At 37.5% G+C, this 22965-nt stretch overlaps 3 protein-coding genes across 5 annotated transcripts; 1 reads left to right on the top strand and 2 right to left on the bottom strand.

The window, feature by feature from the left end:
- Positions 1–821: 821 nt before the first annotated feature.
- Positions 822–8273, bottom strand: dhrs12lb (dehydrogenase/reductase (SDR family) member 12-like b). 2 transcript variants are annotated; one of them, XM_056744393.1, is made up of 10 exons: positions 8007–8273; positions 6046–6179; positions 5036–5118; positions 4747–4842; positions 4581–4662; positions 4322–4383; positions 3943–4047; positions 3063–3153; positions 2028–2165; positions 822–1439 (listed from the first exon to the last, which is right to left on the bottom strand). In XM_056744393.1, the coding sequence occupies exons 2-10, from the start codon at positions 6122–6124 to the stop codon at positions 1327–1329; spliced, it is 849 nt and encodes a 282-aa protein (XP_056600371.1). In that variant the 5' UTR covers positions 6125–6179; positions 8007–8273; the 3' UTR covers positions 822–1326. The 2 variants fall into 2 exon arrangements, with proteins under 2 accessions (XP_056600371.1, XP_056600370.1); XM_056744392.1 differs by lacking the exon at positions 8007–8273 and adding an exon at positions 6672–7157.
- Positions 7744–15905, top strand: ap1s3b (adaptor related protein complex 1 subunit sigma 3b). The gene is made up of 5 exons (XM_056744394.1): positions 7744–7896; positions 10824–11002; positions 12692–12800; positions 13787–13924; positions 15312–15905. The coding sequence occupies exons 1-5, from the start codon at positions 7894–7896 to the stop codon at positions 15345–15347; spliced, it is 465 nt and encodes a 154-aa protein (XP_056600372.1). The 5' UTR covers positions 7744–7893; the 3' UTR covers positions 15348–15905.
- Positions 15906–16264: 359 nt separating this feature from the next.
- Positions 16265–19571, bottom strand: scg2b (secretogranin II b). Of its 2 annotated transcripts, none has more exons than XM_056741420.1 (2): positions 19418–19571; positions 16265–18522 (listed from the first exon to the last, which is right to left on the bottom strand). In XM_056741420.1, the coding sequence occupies exon 2, from the start codon at positions 18515–18517 to the stop codon at positions 16787–16789; it is 1731 nt and encodes a 576-aa protein (XP_056597398.1). In that variant the 5' UTR covers positions 18518–18522; positions 19418–19571; the 3' UTR covers positions 16265–16786. The 2 variants fall into 2 exon arrangements, with proteins under 2 accessions (XP_056597398.1, XP_056597407.1); XM_056741429.1 differs by lacking the exon at positions 19418–19571 and adding an exon at positions 19007–19177.
- Between the last annotated feature and the right edge of the window lie 3394 nt (positions 19572–22965).

Raw genomic sequence — 22965 nt, 5'->3', positions numbered from 1 at the left:
TCTTTTCCTCCATATCAACAGTATCAACAAAATAATAACTAATCTGGTTTATTGACTGATATTTGGCTATTGTAAGTTTGTAGGACAGTGTGCGTTTTCTGTTGAAAATACTTCGGGATTATTGCAAATGTTACCATGTTAACATTAAATTCATATATATTTGGATTTAGTGGGTTAAATATGAGGACTGTGATACAGAATTGACAAAGCAGTCGACTTTTGACTTTTCAATGTATTATACAATTATTTGGCAATCTGTGTCCTTGGACAGCAGTCAAATATTTAGTTTTTTTATTCAAAAGTTTCACTTCTGTTTACACTGGTCCAAAAGCACTTCCAGTTTCATTTTATTATTTAATTTCTTTAAAAAAATACATGCATGATTAAATCTTAAAAATATTTCTTTAACATTTTTTGTTGTTTAAAAGTTTGCACAGTGTTGAAAACCTGAAACAGGAAGTTATTCTGGACCAGCGTAGGACCAGCTCTGTCTTCCAAAGTGGCCTATAATGAAGATATTACCACCGTATTCTAGATATTTTAGATATTGACTCTTGAAAAGATAAAAGTATGTTGGTAAAAACTTACTAGTATTTTTGACTAGTATTTTTGTTTTTGTAAACGATGAACAAAATCCCAATGAGGTTGTTGGGTGTTAGCACCTGACAGATGTATTGCCACCACAGCCAAAGAACATTCTGACACTGCCAACACAACATACTGTCATACAATAATATTTCATGTTGATGTTTGTTGACGCGAGACCATCATAGTGTATGTCATAGAGTGAGCGTGATGAATTATTTACCATCGCTGGAAATTAAAGCTTTATATCTGTTTCATCCTGGCACAGAGACCGCTGGGAGACACATTTGTGGAGAGATGATGATGCAGTTAGTGCAGGTGGATGTTGGATGTTATCAATTTACTGTAGGAGATGAATATGCAGCTTTATGAGCAACAATAAGGCAAAACTGTTAGTTATTGGTGTTTATTTCTAATTTGAACATAAAAATGTTACGTTAAAATGAGTCAACAGAGAGATATCACAGAAAGTTTTCTATGACAGTGACTGGATACTCAAAAACACATTTGTTTTCATTCATAGCAAGGATAATATGCTCATATCTAGTTTTCTTGGAAATGTTACATTATATTCATGCAGCTTTTTTGCTTTTCACAAACATTAAAAAGGAGGTTTTTACTTTCCATACGCATGTTATGCATAGTTACAGAACAATTTAAAACATTTTATCAGCTTCATTATTAATAGTTAAAACATCCTAAAGTTTCTTCACAGGACGTCTAAGATGTGACTGCTGTCGCTTAAGGTTCGACAGCTACTGCCAAATTCTCCAGACGTCTCATGAACACTTTGACATCATGTTGGGAGCTGTGTGTCCATGCAAGCGGCAGGTGGGCTGACACCGGGTTCCGATCTGAAACAAACCATAAGTTGTAAATCTTTCTGAAATCCTAGTTTTATACTTGATTCAAGCAGGTTCACTGAAGTCATCTGAACAAAGAAATATTAACAAAAGGTTTGCATTTATAAAAAAAAAGACTAGAACTGCATTCAGTCACTTTGTCCTTCCATTATTTACCAACACATGTAGGCGATGCATGATCAGACTTTTGGGCTTTAGCTTACTGTGCAAGAAACTGGACTGCAAACTGAAAAGGTTTGGATTCACCAGAACACTTTAAAACGTTGCTGTAGTTTTGCAGCAGGTTTGCCAGTAACTTACTGTAGATTTAATAACTACTTAATACACTTTCCAATCAGTTCTGTTTTTAATTACTTCAATCAAAATTAAAACACCTTGACTTTTGAGATTCAAAATGACTAAGAAGAGACTATGGCATTAGCACAGCAACCCTGCAAAAAATGAATTTTTTTTTGTTTTCTGTAAAAATATTTAAAACTTAAATTAGGATACATTTAAAACAAAAGTGTACATTAAATCTAGAGTAAGTTGCTGGCAAACCTGCTGCGAAATTACATCAAAGTTTTATAGTGAAGTTACCTTGGAAGAAAAGACCGCTGGGAAACACTGTGGCGGCGTGTGACACAGCAAGCCAGATGGCCGTGTCAGCTCCCTGCTCCGCCGTACGCAGGCGGTTGCGCATCATCTGATAGAACTGAGGCATCGCCGTGGCAACCGCTAAGTGCAGAGATTAGAAGTGATGACTTTAAAATAAAAGCTTGTCAAACTAATGCAATGTGACAGATTCTTTAATAAAGGGAAAGTTCACCCAAAAATGAAAATCCTGTCATCATTTACTCCAAATCTGTTTTCATTTCTTTGTTCTAATGAACACAGAGAAAGATATTTGGAAGAATGCTTACAACCAGTCAGAATTTGCCCCCCATTGACTCCCATAGTAGGAAATCATTCAATGGCTGTCAAAAGTGTCCCAGATGTTTGCTATCCTTAATTCTTCAAAATGACTTCTTTTGTTTTCAACAGAACAAAAAAAAGTATTTTTCCTACTATGGGAGTCAATGGGGGCAAGATCTGTTTGGTTACAAGCATTCTTCCAAATATCTCTCTCTGTGTTCATCAGAACACAGTGATTTATACAGAATCACTCGAAGGTGGGGAAATGATGACAGAGTTTTCATTTTTGGGCGAAGTATCCCTTTAAAATGTGTTTTTATAATGATGTTTTAGAATAATTTCTGTCATGAAGGCACGCTTGTACTATACAGATTTTATATACGTACATGCTCCTGTAAAATCAACCAATAAAAATGGTGTCAATGAATATTGCTTTCTATAATGTTAATCTGTATGAAAATTATATTTTTCAGGTTGAAGGAAGCCAGGACTTTCCTACGTCATTTAAGTGTTAAAAAACATTTTAATTCTATGTCCAGCCCCACAGAGCTGAATGACACTGAAAAAAGGACACACTTGGCCTTTTAGAAACCAAATAATTAATCTTAAAATGTTTTCAACAAATTCATTAAACTAAATGAAGCCATAATCACTGGGCTTAATCCAATTAAACATTAAGAGTCAGCAGGTTTGATTGGTTTCCAATAAAATGAGTCATACCTGGTGTGTCAGCCCAACCAGGGTGCATTACAGAGAAATGAATTCTGGGATTTTCTTTTGCCCAAAACTCTGTCATTACTACCTGCTGCCTCTGTGAAGAGAACACACACACACATTAAGGTCTTTAGTGAAAGGTCACGGTCATTACTGAATCAGATATTGTTTAATGGAAATGCCAGTGTCTGTACCATGTCACCTGTTGCCTGGCAACAGCTAAGTAAAAGGTAACCCTGCTCAACTCAGTTTAATAAAAACTGCTGATGACTTTTAGTACCTTTTCATGAATAAAACATCTCTATTCTATAATCTTTTAGTAAATCTTACTTGCAAAGAAATTGATGTGAAAGGCTTCACGAGCATCAGTGTATCTGATGGCAAGGCCATGCTGTATGAAGTGATGGAACTGATATGTTTCCCCTTTATAAAATCAACCATAGTTTTACAAATAAAACAAAAAAAACATGGTTGCTAGTTACATCATGGTAACCATAATATAACCAGCAATAAAAGTTTAACTATGGTATTTGCTGTAAAACTATGGTACCTGTAAAAAAATGGCAACCAATCCACGAAAAAAAATGTTTTTTACTGGACAAAATCTCCTTAAAGAATAGTTCACCTTCAAAATGAAAATTCGGTCATTATTTACTTACCCTGTTGTCAGTTGACCTGTGTGATTTTCTTTTTATTGCAAAGCTCAAAATCAGATATTTTTAAGAGTGTGGTAACCAAATGATGGTAACAGAATACCGCTGGTCCCCATTGACTTCTATTGTATGGACACAAAAGCAATGCATGTCAATGGGGACCAACGGTTTTCATTTTTAAGGTGAACCATCCCTTTAAGACTTCTTAAAAAATTTGATATTTGATCGAATACCTTGTTTTGTGCATAAACCATGGTACTGTCAAAGGGAGCTCTTTCTGTTTGTAAATCGCCAGCGTTGAGTTGTTGAACCAGCATGCCCCCCGATGACACTGTGATCTACCAGAGAAATAATCATTGCTCTCCACAAAATAAATATTTAACTCCAAATACCATTCTAGATCTAGAGTAACACAATACAGAAACAGAGGCCGCTATACACATTACTGTCATGGAAAATATGAACAAATCATGGGTTGTCGCAGAAACTGTTTGCATGTCACACAGTAAATTTACTGTGAAAGAACATCCAGCAGTCGCAGGCATATTATTTTTGGGAATGAAAGTCATTCCTCAAATTGAAAGGCTTTTGAGATCAATGGTTTTCACTCACAACTCGAGGGTCCCTGCTTTTCTCCAACAACGGCATCAGACATTTTGTGAGAATATAAACACCTGCAAAGGGGAGAGAGACGGAGAGAGAGAGGGGGAGAGAGACTGAACACCAAGAGAACCAATACTGCAATTTGCATAAAAGCATCTACTTAATGCCATATTGACACGTCATAAAGTTTATTTTTTGTGTGTAACTGACAGTTGTCTATGGTTAGAAGATGATGGTTTTGTACAATATTTATCTATTAGCATCTCACCAAGAGTATTGGTCGCAAAGTTTTTTTCCATTCCGTCAGAGTTCATTTCCCTCTGATGCACCATACATCCGGCATTATTGATCTGTGTAGTGTGGGAGACAGAAGACTTCTTCATCTGTCCTGAAACATTACTGTGTTTTTACATAGTGAGGAATGAAGCTCATACCAGAACATTGAGAGAAGTGTGTTCCCTCTTAAAGTCCTCTGCAAACTCCCAAACCTTTCTTGACTCTGAGAGGTCCAACACATGGACGTAAACCTCCTACAACACATACGAATTACACGCTAAGGGCAATATGAGAAGGGTGAGCCATTTTCCAGCTGATTTTAAAAAATCAACATCAATTGTTTTTTACACTAAATTAAACACTTTGGTTCTGATTTTGTTTTTCTTTCCAACTTTAATTAAGCAAAGAACTAATGAAAAAATGCTCAGAGTTTGGCTGGATTCTCACAGAATTTCCACTGGCTGAGATGATTTCATCTCTCGCTCTGTCGGCTCGCTCTTTGTTTCGGCAGATGATGTGAACGCTGCCACCTGTAAAAGAAGAAATGGGACAAATCTCAGTAACTTGAAGGTTTAAAGGCTGCTGTTTTTATGGCTTTCTATGTGTGTGTTTTCGATAGTTAGACAATATTTCAGTTTTCCTGAAGGGCACTTTATCCTTAAAAGTCCAGTGTATAAAATTAAGCGGCATCTAGTGTTGAGGTTGTGAATTGCAACCAACGACTAACTCCACTCCACCCCACCCTTCTCCCTTTCGAATCACTATGGAGGCTGACAGATGACTAAGATGTGGTCACATTTTTGCTTCTTTCCTGAAGAAGATAAAAAATGTACATAACATGCTCTGTAGAGCGGTTTGTCCATTTGGGGCTACCATGTAATTCCATGTAAGGGGACCCGTGGTATATGTAGATAGAAACAGCTCAGTTAAAGTAATGAACATATAACGCTTCATTATGTAACGTCTTTATGCACCTCTGAAAACATAGTTATGTATATTATATTGCATTTCTGCATTTCCGAAAATCAATTACACATTGGACCTTTAAATAAAGGTCACACCCACTGCGTCTATCTTTGTTCACCCCACCACAATCTATACAGAAAATATTTTTACTCAACACTCAACAGTATTCAATACGGTCTTTTTCCAACATACCAACAACAGACACACAGACTGCTCTACTTCACAGTTGCTCTGCTATGCTTACTCAACAATGCCCTTCTACACACTTCTGTTTCCAAAGAAGGAAACTGGGCTAAATATGCCTAACACAAGAAGAACTCTGACCAATCACAATAATTCAGATATGATGACCTTTGACCCAGCATCTTAGATTACCATAGAGCAATATTGTCACTTTATGACTTAATGATTACTATAACTCTTACTGTATAAACTCTTATACATATTCTATAAATCTGCAACAGGGGACCTGAGCGTTTTGGAGAACAAACCTTTTTTGGCTATCGCCATCGCTGCCGCCTTCCCTATTCCGCTATTGGCTCCTGTGATCATGAAGGAACGTCCCACCATGGACACGTCAAGGTCCTTCGCTGCAAAGCTCTTGGAGGCATTCTCAATTCCAGACCTGCTCAAAACATCCAACGTTTATCTCAGAGAGATATGTTTTAACACAATTCTGAATTGTTGGGTGACCTCTGTGTATCTGAGACAAGAGGCCTGATCAGGGGCCAAAGGATCTTCTGTGCGGGATGACAAGGCACTTGAGTGAGCAGCGGGGGTCTCAATAGGACCCATTGTAATGGACTGATGACTCACCTTAAACTCAGATGAATGCGTATCACAGAACATGACTTGGTGAAGTACAAAAGCAACATTTATTCAAGAGATCACCGAATCTAACAACATTTAAGTCACCAGGGAACATTTCAAGGCTGTGATTTTTCATATTTCTGTTCGAATGTTTGTTGAAACAACAACAAATAAAATGAACAAAGCGATAATTAACATCTCATAGTTTAGAAACATTGCCATAATAGTTTGCATAGTTATTTGTAAACACAAGTTGAAGAAAAATAGTAAACTATTTTAATATTGCATTATTGCTAGAGGCCTTTACCTTGTATACTCCCGCATTCCTTTGATAAACCACACAATATTCCTGTAGAGAGACATTTGTTCTGTTGTTTCCTCTCAACTGGACTGAAGTGTTATGTACAGCTGAGTGTTACATTATGTGACTACTGTAGCTCTACATGGCGCCCCCTAGCGACACATTACAAATCACCACCAACTGGGTAATGAAATCAAGTGTGATGGTCAGATGATTTAATTTTTCACAATTTTACAGTTTTTTGCCATTTTTAATGATTGGGTCACCTTCCATTATTCCAGGTCCTTTACTTTTCTATTATAATTTCTTATCTTGTATGTTGTTTCATTTGATTTGCTCAATTTGCGCTAAAATGTGAAAAATTGAGAAATACATTGACAAAATAAATAAATAAACTACAAAGCCAACATTTTAATTGAATGTTCAGTATGCCTATATTGTATTTAAACGTAAAGATACAATTATAAAATCTCAATGCCTATTTTTTTCATGAAATATTACAGCATTTATTGTAAATAGTTTATCAATGTGGGTCATTCTCTTTAAAAAAATCCCGTGCCCTCATAAACTTTAGTTAAAACCTGAAAATGCACTTCCTTCCTGTAAAAGTCATTTGAGATGGATATAGTCATTTCAGGGCGGAAGTGCATTTTCAGATTTTAATTGAAGATTATGAGGGTACATGAATTTTAAAAAGAAAATGACCCACATTGATAAGCTGTTTACTATAAACGCTGCAATATTTCATGAAAAAATAAGAATCGTCATTTTTTTTCACTGGGACTTTAAAGATAATATATGTATGCCTTTTTTATATTCTAAGTTATTTATTTTTTATTGGAAATAGTATTAATAAAGTAAACTATTAATGCTTTTTTTGAACTATGAACTATTTATCAAGTATTATTATGGCTTTATATATTTCATAAATCATGTTTGTTCATTAGTTAACACCATAGCCGCTCATGTTAGCAGGTTTGACGAATACTTTTTACAACAATGAAAAAGGGCAAAACGTGAGGTGTCTTTAGATACGCCCTTTCTCGGGGCAGGTGTAGATCCTGGACCAATCAGAGGCGGCACAGGGAGCGCGAGGGATCAGCGCGTGCGCATCCTATGTGCGCATCTTACTTCCACAGCAGTTGGTGACTCCGGCTGGCCTTACCGACTAGCCGGGAAGTTGGATTTTGTGGATTTCAAGCCTCTGTTTACACGTCTCCGTTTCAAAATGGTAAGTAAGAGAGTAAATGGTCACATAGTTAAATCATATATTTGTATATGACAGTGTTTATTTAACACAAACAGGTGTGTGTGTGCACCTGTCGAGGCGCATGCGCGTACCTACGGACTGTATAAAGCTGTCGTCCTTGATCTGTTGTTTGTCATTAGCTGAGGGAACACAAGTGCTGTATTTCACGTAAACCAGTGTTTTTTCCCCACTGTGTAAGTGAAGTATTGGGAAGCAGATGAAGTTTTAAGGTTTCGTTTCCGTGAACTCTTATCTAATCCACCTGGATAAACCGGTTGGCTTGACTTTGGAGTTTCGGACGAATTATTTTTGCCATGTAAAGTGATTATTGTGATCCGACAGCTGTAGGCTATTGTCCAGGTTCAGGAGGTCTGGAGTTCGGGAGAACGAGCGAACTGGTTTATCCAGAAGTGGGCGACGGTGTTAAGCCCGTCCCTCTGAACACTTCCCCGGTTCTCTGGTTAATGTTTGCAGGAGTGTGGAATGCCGAAAGACACAATCAATACTGAACAAATACAAATTTCATTATTAGAGTTTAAATTGTAACAATTAATGTAAATATACTGCAAATGCATACTACATTTATTTTATACGAGTGTATTAAAAGATTCAGGGTTTGATAAATCATTACTTCACATATCAAATCAAATACATAATTATAATACATTTATATTTGCATTTAGTCCTTTAGGAGACGCTTTTATCCAAAGCGATTTACAGAGAGTTCATGTCATACAATAGGTTCCAGTTACTAGTTTCAACAAAAAACAGAACAATGCCTGTTGAGAGAAAGAGAGAGGGTTAGTGTTCTTTTATAATAATAGAAAGAATCATATTAATAATAGTACTGGTAAAGAAGTTTCATATTTTGCATTGTTGCAAAGAAGTTTTACAGAAAACATGATGTAGAATAAATGATAGAATTTGTGAAATACATGTTACATACATGTTATTATTACTATTTGTTTTGCAAAAATTAGTATCTGTAGAAATAATAGTCTGTATGATTGTAGCTTGTCATAAGTTTTAATTTGATAATGTTTTTGAAAATCTCACCGCACAGCTCCTGTGACTTCTAACGCATTATCTGATATTTTCTGGATATTTCAGAAATATTGATGTCATTTTATTTAAAGACTTGGAGGTGTTTGTTTTTGTAAGCATGTTCGCCAGTCTGCGGCGCTCACAGCTGTCTCGACTCCAACAATAGAAGGAAAATGAAATCGGTCAATCTGAAAAAGGAAAGAGAGTCACAAAATCAAAGCAGGAGCTTGTGTTCCTGTTGTCATGTGTTGGGGTGTGTTCTGCAAAAAACTGCTTCAGAAATGTGATTTCCTCCAGAGCACAATAGCAGAGCCGGCACGATACGACTTCTGTTTCCTTGTATTTCCCTCATGTTTTCACCTTTCCACCTCCTCAGGGTTTTAATGTGGAAACAAACTCTTTGGTTCTGGGGGATGCTGTTTATTATCATTAATCCACATGTTGTTATATCATGTTAAAACTAATGATTGGTTGACGCCTAACATGTTTCGTTGTGAAGTTCTTACATTGGGCCACAGAGGTCAAAGCCTACGGCTGGCAGGTTTCTGGTCTGAATACTATACAATACCATATACTATACATTCTATATACTACAATAATAGTTACAGAAGTATGGGAGTAGTACGCTGTGCAAATTATATTCTGTTCAGCTCAGCTCATGTCACCTTTTTAACTGTACATCTGTTTTTATTTTGCACAGTTGATCGTCGAAAAGTTAATTTTGTCTTGTTTACCAAAATGGTTTGAGCATGTATTATTTTCCTCTATTGAACGTCATTACTCATTTTGGTGGTGAAGTGTTTATTATGCAACACCTCTCCAGTTTGTGTTTCATCTCTTCTGAGAGGGGTGACTCATGTTTCCGTGTTATTTGATGTGGTCTGATAACTCTGCGAAAGAGGCTTCTTGTAGAAAGTTTGTGTGACTTACAACAACAGAAAGGTCATACCGTTTTTCTCCAGCTACGATGTGTGTTTGCTTTAGAACGAGGTTCTTAAAAGCCTTATTTAAGTTTCTCTGTAAAAAGAGGAGAGGTACAAAAATGAGGATGAGTTTTGAGAAATTCTGTTCTCACTATCATGCCATGAGCTTTGGAAAATATTTTGTATCCAAATTCATCCTGACGGTTGGCAGGGACTTCTTGTCTCCGATATCAAGTCTCATAGTCGTATTGATATAGTTCATGTCTTTGTGGTTCTCTATCTAAAGGGATTTATCTTTGTTTCTGATTTTGGCTGTACTTCAAAATTTAGATTTTTGATTTAATATGTGCATGTGATTCTTGTTCTTTTATTATAGACACATTAGAGAGGAAACTGGAAATTATGTTGCAGTTGTGAGTAAGATTTGAAGCTGCATTTCTAACATGAGTACCATAGCTCGGAGTGTCTTGAACATGTGCGCTAACTGCATTTACTCATTCCCATATTATTTCAGACCCGTATGACTTTTGAAATACAAAAGGAGATCATTTAAAAAATATCTGGTCGGGTGGATTCATTTACAGTACATTTGAACTCACTTTGACACTTGAGCACACTCTTAAAGAGCTTATGTCAAACTTAAAGTAACACTTTGAAAAATATTAATTTTATTCAGTCCAACACCCACATGAAAGCAACACTAATGAGGATTGTATTTAATAAAACATAAACCGTGTTAATAAAGATGACACATTTTCTGATATGATTTGCATTTTTGTGACTGGGATTGTCCTCCTGGATGCCATGCTTATTGCTCCCATGGCCCAATTTTAACCCATGACCTTCTGTCTACCAGCCTGGTTCATTATGAGTCAAACCCCACTCCTACATAAAAGTATGACAAAGGGTTCTCATGAATTTACATCTGTTTCTATCGGACAGATGCATTTCCTGTTGCTGTTCAGCCGCCAGGGCAAGTTACGGCTGCAGAAATGGTTCCTGCCCCTCCCGGAGAGAGAGAGGAAGAAGATAATAAGGGACATGTCCACTATGGTGTTGGCACGGAAACCTCGCACGTGTAACTTCCTGCATTGGAGGGACCTAAAGATTGTCTACAAGAGGTGAGCGTTAAACCCAGACCTGATGATTGAGTTGATGTGATGGGTAACATTATATCATTGAAATGAGACTACATATGGGCTCTTCACTCTTTCGGAAAAACTGCGTTTGACAATGTTTTTGTTAAGCACAGCTGGTGGTAACCAGATTTTATCATTAATCTTCATAAGGTGTGAGCTAAATTCTTAAAAACCATAGAGAAACGTTATCTTTAAAAGCAAAGTACTGTGCCAGCCATAGTTTCTAAACCAGTTCAGTCGGGTTTTCCTGTCATTACTGATGTAATTAGCTGATGTCATTGCTGTCACTGAGTTGTCGTTGTTTTCCTGTGTAAACTTGTGTTGGCTTTATAAACAATGGCCCCATTTTTACCACAGAACAGGATCTGAACAGGCACCCTGATGCAACATGATAATAATTGGTACTTCTCAGACATAAAAGGGATAGTTCACAACAAAAATGAATATTCTTTCATCATTTACTCACCCTCAAACCTGTCTAAATTGCTTTGCAAGGTTGCAATATCATGAAAGGGGCTGAATTTGAATTAAATTCTCACAAAATAATTAAATAGTAAATCTTTAAAATAAATATGCAATTTATTGTATTTAGTCAATAAATGTAAGCCTTTTTTATTCTAAATACATTCTTCCAAATATCTTCCTTTGTGTTAAGTAGAGCAAACACATTTATACAGGTTTGGAACAACCTGAGGGTGAAAAAATGATGACAGAATTTTCTTTTTTGGGTGAACTGTCTCTTTAAGAATCCGAATTCAGTACACTTACCTGAAGACCTTATCAAGAACTTTTTTATCATTTTCAAAGACCATATATTACAAAAAAAATCTCATGACATAATTTTGCTTTTTTATGAGGAGGCGGAAATCTGTGAAATAACACCAATCTCATTTATAGATTTCAGTACAACTAGGTTTAGACGTGGTGCATTATTCTTTATTCTTTTTTGTTATAATAATTGTACGTTTTTTAGGATTCACAATCAGAAATGAATGCAAATAAAAACATCTTTTGCAACAGTTACTTTTCCCTGTGAGATTAGGTTGAACATTCATCTCACAATCTGTAATACTTTTGATAAGAGTAGGGTGCTTTGGTTTTCTGGAGAATTCTCCAAACCATTCAGGAACCATTAAGTATATATAGTTGTTTTATTGCAAACTTAAGCTGTTTTAAACTATACATTTAAAAGACTGAGTATTTTGCTGTGTCAGCTGAGATTTGTACACTGCAGAAGACTCTTCTTTATTGTCCTGACACCTTGTCATATTTTTAATCTTCACTCTTGTGTTCCTGAGAGCGTGTTACTCACACAGTTCTGGTTCACAGCTGTGTTAACCTGTTGCTCTCCTCACCCCTGTTGTTTTCCATCGTGATTTTGACACACATGGAGTTTCAGTATGCCAGCAGTAATATGATGTGTAGATGACATTTGTGAGGATGTTGTCTACTATTTACAGACTAAAGAAAATTGTTCATATGCCAAATACTAAGCAATTCTAAAATACATGTGCAATTGTTACACTCAAATTGTCATGCTGAAATGATTATTTATAATGAAAAATGTATTACGACTGCATACAAGTAGTTTAAGCTGGATGTAAGCCGAGACAGTAGTAGTATGTGACCTTAAGACCATATCTTATGCTGGTGTTGTATTTGTTTCTGTAGATATGCCAGTTTGTATTTCTGCTGTGGTTTGGAGACCCAGGACAATGAACTTCTGGCTTTAGAGATTCTGCACCGCTACGTGGAGCTACTTGACAAATACTTTGGCAATGTAAGTATTTTACATATATAACCTACTGTTTAGAAGTTCAGGGTATTTTTTTATACTCGCCACATTACCACAAATACTTAAAAATTGTTATTTAAGTCTTCAGTGGGGTCACACATTGTGTACCATATGCAGAAATGTTGCCATTGTATCATCCATTTCCTTGAGGTTTCAAACTAAGATGCTTAAGATCATCCAAAAATGAATGAATCATCCTCGATTCTCCCAAATCTGTTTACATTTATTTTCTTCTGTTGAACACAATGAAAAATATTTGGATTATTGTTAGCAACTGGGATTTCTGGGGCACCATTGACTACCAGAATACAAAAAATGTATGTATTTTTTGGTTCTGTTAAACACAAAAGAAGACATTTTGAAGAATTTAGGAAAACAAACCCTTCTGTTCTTCAGGGGCAATTCTGGGGCAACTTTGACTATCATTTTTTGAATACCCCAGAAATCTCAGTTGTTCAACAGAACAAAGAAATGTATAAAGGTTTGGCACAACTGGAGTGTGAGTAATTCATGACAGAATTTAAATGTATTGAAGGTGTTCTCATCTCAACTGGGATTTATTGGTTTTGTTTTTCATAAATTCGGTCCACATTATGCAAATTGTGGCAGAATATTTAATATGTTTGCATAGTTCTATTTTTTGTTGAAAGATTTGTTTTTGGTGTTTTACCTTTAATCGTACAGCTGAGTGGTAGAGAGGACAGGAAGTGAAATGGGAGAGAGAAGGGGGTGGGTTTAGGAAAGGACCATGGGATGGTAATCGAGCTTGGGTTGCCCGATTCGCAACCGGCCCACATGTCGGAGCGCTGGCCACTAGTCTATCGGCTCTGACAGCATAATATATTACGTCAAGGCATACAATTTAAGACTACGAGAAACATTTCATTCCATCAACCCTAAACATTTGAAAGCTAAATAATTTTGTTCTTCATTCTTCTGTTAAATTTTGTATTGTCTCACCTGCATTACAGGTGTGTGAGCTTGACATCATTTTTAACTTTGAGAAGGCGTATTTCATTCTCGATGAGTTTCTGATGGGTGGAGAGATCCAGGAGACGTCCAAACAGTCTGTTGTGAAGTCTATAGAGGCATCAGATATGCTGCAGGAGGTGAGACTTGCTGCTGCTGTTATCAAGATGTTTTCAATAACTCATTCCAGATTTCTGCCCAAATCTCAAATAGAATTAAGTCATGGATGACTCGGAACCTAATGAGCTACTAACATTGCATTTAAAATTGCTGTTCTCAAATTGTACTGTTCTCAAATCTCTTAAATACCTCATATTTACATTTATAGTAATACATTTGTCTAACGGGTTATACAAAGTGACTTACATTTATTATGTGCACATGCATTCGCTGGGATTCGAAATCATGACCTTGGCATAGCTAAAGAACTATGAAGGTTTGAGAGAGACATAAGTGAATGGATGTGTAAATAGATTGACGCATATGTGTGTACCGTATATAGTATATATCCCATATAGGAACTTCTATGGTTCATAAGGATTTGGCTAAATATGTGTGGTGGAAGAAGTCAGAACTCATTTTCAAGCAGCATTAGTGAGGGTGATTGATTTGATTTGATCTGATCTTATCTCATCACATCAGATGTCAATGGCCTTTGAAGGAGGACGACAAACTGTGTTCAAGTCATTTCTATGAGTCAAAGGATGGAATTCATTTTGTTCAACGGTACAGAACATATGCAGTATATGCCCATGCTTAAAAGATTAGCTTTTATCCTTGAATTTCTTGTTTTAAAACATTCATTCATTTGTGTGACTTCAGAGCTCAAGGCTTCGGTCAATACTCATTTCTGAGCATCCTGCCTGGAAATGAACCTTCAGCTGCTTTAATGATTCTCAGTTATAGAGCTCCATTCTGGCCATCACCTTCATAAAACATTATTGATTTAAAGATGAGAAAGAGTCAAAGAGAAAAATGAAGTGATGGACAGTAAGAGAGTGGGGTTTTACATAGGGTCTTTACTAGCTGTGATAAACGCCCCTTTTCCAGAATGCCTCAAATAAAGGTGATAACATTAATATCAGTGTTGTTATAGTTAACAGAAACAAAAATTATTGGAAATGTTGCCTTAGTAGAAAGCTGAAATAAAATTTGAGACACTAATATCTTTAACTAAAATGCACAGCATGTTTCTAAATGAACACATGAAAAAAAAATGTATTAATTAAAATAATATATGATAATATATTATTATATAAATACCAAAGCAATTGCTAAAATATAAACTTAAGTTGACCAAAATAAAAAATACCAAAATAAAACTTAATATAAATAACTAGCAACTAGCACTGTAGTTTTAATTATTTTGCTTTGTACATGGTTTATTAAAATAAGCAAAGGGGTTATTTATTGAAGTATATTTCTAAGAAAAGGAATATTTAAAGCTGATAGCTAAAAGATTAGGTACAGATTTACCTAATGGAAGATTAGATCAAAAGTAATCGTTTATGTGTTTTTCCCTATCAGACAATGGAAGAATACATGAACAAACCTGCCTTCTGATGACAGCAGATGTGATGCAAGGTGACAAGAGAACATTCTGCCTACACACTGTAGGTTGTGTCCTTCAGCCAGGACACAATTTTATCAACGTCTGATGTTACTGTTCAAATTTACACATGAGGGCTGCAAACATATTTATAAAAATATTTTCAGAGCGGAAGCATCTTTCTCAGTTTGGATCAATTTTAATAAAAATGAATCAGGGTTTGAGCTGAATGTTTGAATAAGTAAAAAATAGAATAATACGTTTTTCAGCTTGTAGTAGTAATTTAATGTATTATAATTGCAATGCAGAATTTCAGTAGTTTAACTGTGCCTGCGCTGACACAACCATAGATCTTAACGGACAAATTTATACTTTTATACCAAGTTCAATATATATAATGATCATATATTTGGAGAAACTTTAAAGCTTGGTTTATCTGAAGTGCCTTTTCATGTTATTTAACATGTTGCATGTCTCAGGAGATGAAGAAAACTGAGTATTAAGGAAACTTAACGCTTCTTTTTAAGCTCACTTTGTTAATGTTGTCTTATTAAAAATGTCTTTTGATATGATTTTGTCTCCGTTATGTGTTTGTCGTTGAATTGAAATTGAAACAGAAATTGAAACAGAAATTCATATTTTGACATTTATTATTATTAATATACATTGCATTCCTTTTGGTGTATTTTGAATCAGACACCCTTCCATTGTATTTTGATATCAAAGTGTATTATTAATATGTTTTTTTATATTTATTTTTTACAAGTGACAAGAAGTCAATTTTTTTAGGTATAGTACTTTCTATATGTAATATACTGTAAAATGAACCTAAGACAAGTAAGCTTTTGTTTCTTAATTGTCACACAGTTTCTGCACACTCAATGGAATATGCAAACCTTCGTTTAATAAGGCAACACAATACAGCGAGAGAAAAAATAATACGTTAATGCTTTATTCATGTTTCTCTTCTCACACTTCAGAACATGTACAAAATGATGTAGAAATGAGGATTACATCCACCTTTATTGGATTCATCATGAAATAGCTTGTAAGATTGCAGCAGGAGTCCTACGACAATACGGCAACATTCTCGTGATAACAACAAAAGGAGCCAGAAAACAAATCGAGGACCACCGATTCATAACAACAGATAAAATGCACTTGAACTCCCACACACTGATATACGATATAGATATTTACATCATATAGATTTCCATGAAAACTAAAGCACTTTAAACATTGGTTTACTTTTGAGGAGATATAGGCATGTCCCATGGGTACGTGTTATTTTTCCCCCACCCATAATCTGACAGGTCCCTCCTGCAGCAAAATGGGCTAGTAGGATATTCTTACAGGCAGTAATTGGACAGTTTTTGAGTCGTTCACATGGCAACCATATCAAAAGGGCTGGACGTATCAGAAAATGGGCGTGGAAAAATGAACAAACAGCTCCTCACATTCCTGCGGCCATTTTCCCATGATACTCTCTACCCTCTTCTGTTCCAGATGCCGGCGGTGTTTGCTCTCCATGCTCCAGAGATGAATCTTGAGGGGGCGGTTTTTGGGGCCCCTCAACCTCCTCTTTCCCTTGGGTGTCTCTTTTGGCGAGCGTGCTCTTCCCGGCGTCAACCTGATCAAAGAAATCTTTCATGGCCTCCTCGTAAAACTCGTAAGGCAGCTGTCCGTTGGCGGCGGAGTCGATGGCTCTTTTGCGATCGCCAGTGTCTGGGTACTCGAGCAGTCTGGCAGCGAGGAAGGTCGACTCTTCATCTTCGTCTACATCATCGTCATCAAAATCTTGTTTTCTTTTGCTTAGAGGTTTGTTTAAATCGAACAAGCTTCCTCGCCTTCCGCTTGGGTTGAAGTATTTTGCCATGGCTGTTTTGTAGGGCCTTTGCTTTAGTAGAGCTAACTTCGCGTTTTTGTTGGCCATGTTTCCCAACCCGAGGATTTTTAGGATTTCCTCCGTCTTGACATCAGGAGGGATGTTGCTCACCGTAATTTCTGGCTGTCGGCCGTTGTAGTATTTGATCACCCGATTTTTGTAGCGAGGCTGGCTGGGATTCCTTGCCAGCTGAGGCTCGGGAAGGCGCTGTTGTTTTCTGGTTTCCTCCATAAAGAGCATTCCAACCAGATCTTCGGGAGGCACCTGCAGCTTCATCGAAATAGCGGATAGGAGCTGTTTGACCGCCCTAGGGTCGATTAGAGAGGGTCGTGATTGAAGCCTCCTCCTGGCCTCCATCAGATCTCGTTTCTGAACCTGGTCCGTCATCTCCAAGACTTTCAGTAGGTAGTAATCTACAAGTTTGGTGTCGTCGTCTGGATTCTCCTTGTCCTCGCCGGCTCTTCTTTCTATGGCATTGCTCTGCTCGCCATTATCCGCCAGCGCTCTTTCATATTCCTCGTGGCTTCCTTTGACCATTTCTTCCGTTTCCATCTGCTCCTCTAGTGGCACCCATTCCTCTCCTCCGGCCACGTCCTCGTAAGCCAGGCTTCTGACCCTTTCATCATCTTCATCGCCATCGTCATCGTCCTGGTTCTCTCTCTTCTGGTTCTGTGCGGCTGACAGTTTACCAAGCTCCTCGAAGATCGACCTCATGTTAGCGAGGCTCTGAGGGGTATACTGCTCGTCCAGATCCTCGGTCGCTCGTTTGTTGTCTCTGGTGTTTTCCTCATCTTCAAACATCAACGGATACTTCTTGTGCGGCTTCACGAAGCCCCCGTAGTCAGTGCTCTCCGCCTCCGTCATCGGGCGCCTGCTTTTGTGAGGGCGCCGTTCGTTACCGGTTGCAGGCTGGGTGCCTGTGCTCTCTCCAGCATCTTCCAGCATCCTGAGCAAAGATTGAACCCATTGGGGCACTTTGTTGTCAGGCCAGCGTGCGGCGTCCTCACGATTGGGTGCGTTCTCGTCCTGTTGGGAGGCGAGCTGCACCAGAAAGCGGAATTTGTCCACCTCGTCGTAGTCACCGGTGGGATTTTCTGGTCTGTCAGCTCTTTGCTTTAAACTTTCGATGTACTCCAGAGCTTTGATCATATCAGAGCTAGGAGCCAGAAAGCCACCCTGGTCACCGCCTCGCAGGCGGTGGTGACGCACAGAGGCACCTTCCACGGTAAGAGTTTGGAGGAGGGAGGCGAGCAGCACCACCACCCCTCTGGCGGACAGTTTCAGTAGTGGTGACATCATACCACCTAGAGATGAATTAACATAAAAATTAGTGCACATTGTATTCAATTAACCTAAATTTACATATCCATAATGTTGATTGAATATTGCTTTTTTGGAAAAAAACGAATGCTTTTTAAGGCAGAATACATTCAATGCAGTATTTACAATTAAAATTCACTTCAAGTATAGTTGCAATGTTATAAAAATGCAGACAAAATTGAATTTAAATTCAAATACATTTCTATAGCCTCTCACAATTTTCCATGGTTGCAGTGCAACTTTCCAGAAAATGCATTTTAGCGCATATAGGCGTCAGAAAAACAGTGTAGAAATAAGGTTAATTATTAAAATACATTATATTATGTAGTGATACATTAGCATTAAAGTGTTTATGATAATGCCTGAAACGTAGCAACGTTATCGAGATTTAAAATTACAACCTTTTTAACAAACTATGCTTTTGAAGGCAGAATGTGTGCAGTATTAAAATCCTCGAAGTTTAAACACCTTGCGTGTGCCGCTTTCACAATTTGTTTTTGACCCAAAATGTTTCCTGGATGGAGCAGAAGAGATACAGCGAGCGTCAGAGCAGCAATGAACAGAGTCGGAACACAACATGTTTTTAAACGACAACAGCACCGGATGAGTCACCGCCTGTTGTCAAGGTAACCTTTCACTTGTGGCTACCGATCTCCAAGAAGAGATTTTCCACGCGAATTTTGCTTAGTAAGATCTCGGTCAAAGCCCAGATGAAATACATTTTACAAACATAGTTTGCAAGGAAATCGAATAAATAAAGCACAGATGAGTGATGGTGTTTAACCAAGCAAAGCATAAAAGAAAAGCTCCACATCTTTGTAACCCTCATAAAGCAAATGTAGGTGTTTGTAAATAAATGTATAAAATCAAGCCACCTACCTGTGTGCAGATCTCAGAGGAAGTGAAAAAGCTTGGACAGCATGTCCGACGTGCATGTGAAAGCGCTTGGGTTGTGTTTCAGCACCGGACAGCTCCCCGCTCTATATGAGGCGCCACCTGACCCGTGCGTCACCGGCGCGCACGCAACACCGAGCCTGCGCATGCAGTCGATAACCATTCATGCCGTTCATTTGTGATGAGAAACTCGAGCCTTTTATAGCAACCAATTGGGTTTTGTCCTCGTTTTATTCTTAAAAAATAATATAGCCTGTACCCTAGGGAAGGCACATGTTGGTAAAATGTGCGTATGCGTAAATGTAAATGTTTTTTTCACAGATTTGAGACAATATACAGAATATGCTGTATAGCTGACTTTTGCATAGATTGTTGCTAAAATATCATCATTTTGTAGAAGGAAACTACTTTTGTAGCGTGGTATTCGCTACAGTAATATCTTGAAGATGCTTGGACATGTATTCATAATTTGTTATGATTATAGTGCTCCTGTCGCTTAAAGGGTAGACCATTGCATTAGCAGTGTAAAGGTGATGGGTCTGAATCCAGAAAAGAGACATAATGATACAAAAATGTATGCTTTGAAGACAGTGTATAGGTGGTAGCAAAGTTGTAAATTCACTTCTCATTCTTGAACACAACAGTTCTGCAAATAGATACCGCAAAATGGAACATTATGCTCCATCTATGTAATGCAAGGTGTGAACATAAATATCCGGGTATTTTATTCCCATTTTATGATTGCACCAAGCAATTAAACTAAAGTAAAAATGGTCGCAGTTGAAGTAATAGTAACATTCATTGTCATTTAGTACACCTGGGCACCACAGAGTTAAATCGGCAGGCGATGAGTCACACAAACGCACACACTGCAGGGCTCATAAGGAGATGGAAGAAGGCCTGTGATGGATGTTCAGATGCTGGTTGTAGCTCTCTCCAACTGAGCCGAGCATTCATTAGACCCTGCGCTGTGGACTGTCAAAAGCAGGATAAGGTGCCCTGAACACTTTTCCTGGAAAACAGAGAAATCTCTGCAGAGATAGCTTTGTCCTGAAAGTATTTTTAGCTGCAGAATCCTTTTAGTCTCTATATTGCAAAATTACCTTGTAAGGAAGGTATTTTGGGGAATCATTTGAGCAGACTGCTTTACAATGTGTAGATAGAGATGTGATATAAAAATATTAGGTTTCACAAAGAATTCACTTTTTTATGTTTTGGCAATACATAATTGAAGAAAGCCTTTATTTTATGTTGTATTCTTACACATTCGCTGAAGGGCCAGACTGTAAATTCCCCAACAAATGCAAATAAACTGGCCACACATGTCTTGTAAAGTTCTCCGCTGCCCATCGCTGTACTGTTTTTAGCACACGCTGATCCTATCCAGGCAGTTGACTGCACTCTGGGGAGTGGGGTGAGACGAGCCCTCTTGACGTTAGCTGCGCAGTCACATGGTCGTATATGAGTCATGAGCCTGCGTGTGTGCATTTGGGGGACGTGTCCATGGCTGTAATACAAAACAATCCTTTCTATTTCTGCTTCTTGATTCATAAAATATGCACATCTATGACTTCTATTAGCAATCAGGAGTGATAACACAGCAGTACTGTTGAAAGATTTATGAAAAACTTCTGACTTTATAGGTTACAAGCATATCAATCTACAACCCCAATGAATGTCCCGGTTTTCTCATCTTAAAGATGTGAGAGCATCCTACTGTTGGCATGACGATTACTCTAGGAGAACCTCCGCTTGTGGAAAACAATGATGACACTGAAACATGTCTTGCTGGAATTGGCTATAAATAGGGGCTGTGGAGGTGTCAGCAGGAGGTTACAGTCATGTGTGCGTGGACTGTGATGGACGATCTGATAGGCTGCGAAAAGTGTGGGCGTGTAGACAGGGGAATCTTTTGATGTGACTTAGATTATGTACATTAATAGCCGGAAATGAGAAAAACAAATGACCTCAAGCTTTTAGCTGAAAGTGAGACGTAAGAAAGTCTGACTGGAATGGGGCTGTTAGATCCTACCAGCTATGGGGTGTTAAATTAAAGTCTGGGAAACAAAAATTAGATTTCTTTGGATTTCACACATCCCCACAGTGGGTTGGTGGGGTGTTGCTATGCAGTTGCTAAAGTGTTCTGGGTGGCTGTAATATGGTTGCTTAAAGTTCAAGGTACACCCCCACTCCACTATTCTTTCATTTTGAATATTTTAAATCTTTTCAAAACAGACATTGAAAAGACCTTGTATCTCCATATTTCTTGATTCCTATTTTTTTGCTAATTATTAGAGTGGTCACCCTTCATGTTTGTCACTGGGTTTTGCAAATATCTAACAAATGAAACGTATTTAAAAGTGCTTACAATTTTGACAAACAGTATGCTTAAGTCAAGTTCAGGCTGGGGGTGTAACAATGTACCTGTATGGACAATAACAGTGATATAAAAAAAACATGATTATCAATATCGTGTTCATTCTATACACATAGTAATATCGTAAATAAATAAATGCCTATTTAAAGCTGGATTATATTGTGATTTGTTGGCCACAAAAGGAGAAAACACTGAGTAAACAAAATCAAAGATAAAATTCATTAATAGCATGTAAAAATATATACATTTGGTCACATGATCATGACAGACCTAGTATATTTCTTTTCTACTTGGGACTATTTAGCCCACTTTTTAGTTGTACTTATAATTGCACTTTTGACACTAAAGTTAATTGTTTAATAATTTTGGGGTGTTTTAATCTCTAATCATAACAATAACCGGCATTAGCAGGTATGCTTTAGTTTTACTTTGGCTCACTGCTATTTACTACCATTACCAATATATTATCTGAAATTAAACATTAATCCCTAGTTAAACTAAAGCAAATAACCCCCCAAATACAGATGATCCTAAACTAACATCTCAGCTAGAGCTTTGAAAGCTTTTGTTTTTGTGTTTAGTATGCTGCGATGAGATGACGGTCACAGTGAAGGGAGAGAGAGAGCAGGAATGTAAATGAGAATTAAAGGGGAGTGGTGGTGAATCATCTAACTGACATGAATCCCATAGATACAAGCAATGAAATCCATCAGTCAATTCATCATTAACTTCCTGTGTGCCATACGCTCCCTCCCTAATGTGTCTATCTCTCTTTCTCTCTGTGCTCTTATCTCTATCTCCCTCTGGTTGCCAGGGAGATTGACAGCGTTGTTGTGTGCCTCTCAGAATCTCAATCAATGATTGTCATTCCTGAGTCAACAGAAACCTCTAGGCTCTGCAGCGCCCCTCTCCAAGTGGTAGCCTGTGTGTGTCATAAACAATAGGACAGGTACTAAAGTGTGTGGAAATGAGTCATCGATGTTGTTTTAACATAGGCTGGAGTGTCCATTCAATTGTTTTGCTCAGAAGTTGTTACTTGAACGCACTCCCACTCAGTTTTTGTTGAGGAATCACTTTTGTCTCAAATGTTTTTATATGAAAAAAATCTTGGGAGAAATAAAAGCAGAAGTAAACATTGTCATTGTTTGAAGAAAAT

The sequence above is a fragment of the Triplophysa dalaica genome, chromosome 3 (assembly GCF_015846415.1).
Source record: "Triplophysa dalaica isolate WHDGS20190420 chromosome 3, ASM1584641v1, whole genome shotgun sequence".
Lineage (NCBI taxonomy): Eukaryota > Metazoa > Chordata > Actinopteri > Cypriniformes > Nemacheilidae > Triplophysa > Triplophysa dalaica.
The sequence above is the reverse complement of the archived record's forward strand: the minus strand, read 5'-3'. Positions and strand labels throughout refer to the sequence as shown.

What these genes read in the sequence shown, in the direction of transcription:
- dhrs12lb (XM_056744392.1), bottom strand. Translation starts at nt 6,727, where the DNA reads ATGTCTCTCTACAGGAATATTGTGTGGTTTATCAAAGGAATGCGGGAG. An exon ending in GATGGCGATAGCCAAAAAAG is followed by an intron (nt 5,119 to 6,045) that starts GTTTGTTCTCCA and finishes CTTCTTTTACAG; the next exon opens with GTGGCAGCGTTCACATCATC. An exon ending in TGGTTGGGCTGACACACCAG is followed by an intron (nt 2,166 to 3,062) that starts GTATGACTCATT and finishes CTCTGCACTTAG; the next exon opens with CGGTTGCCACGGCGATGCCT.
- ap1s3b (XM_056744394.1), top strand. An exon ending in CTAAAGATTGTCTACAAGAG is followed by an intron (nt 11,003 to 12,691) that starts GTGAGCGTTAAA and finishes TTGTTTCTGTAG; the next exon opens with ATATGCCAGTTTGTATTTCT. An exon ending in TTGACAAATACTTTGGCAAT is followed by an intron (nt 12,801 to 13,786) that starts GTAAGTATTTTA and finishes CCTGCATTACAG; the next exon opens with GTGTGTGAGCTTGACATCAT.
- scg2b (XM_056741420.1), bottom strand. Translation starts at nt 18,517, where the DNA reads ATGATGTCACCACTACTGAAACTGTCCGCCAGAGGGGTGGTGGTGCTG.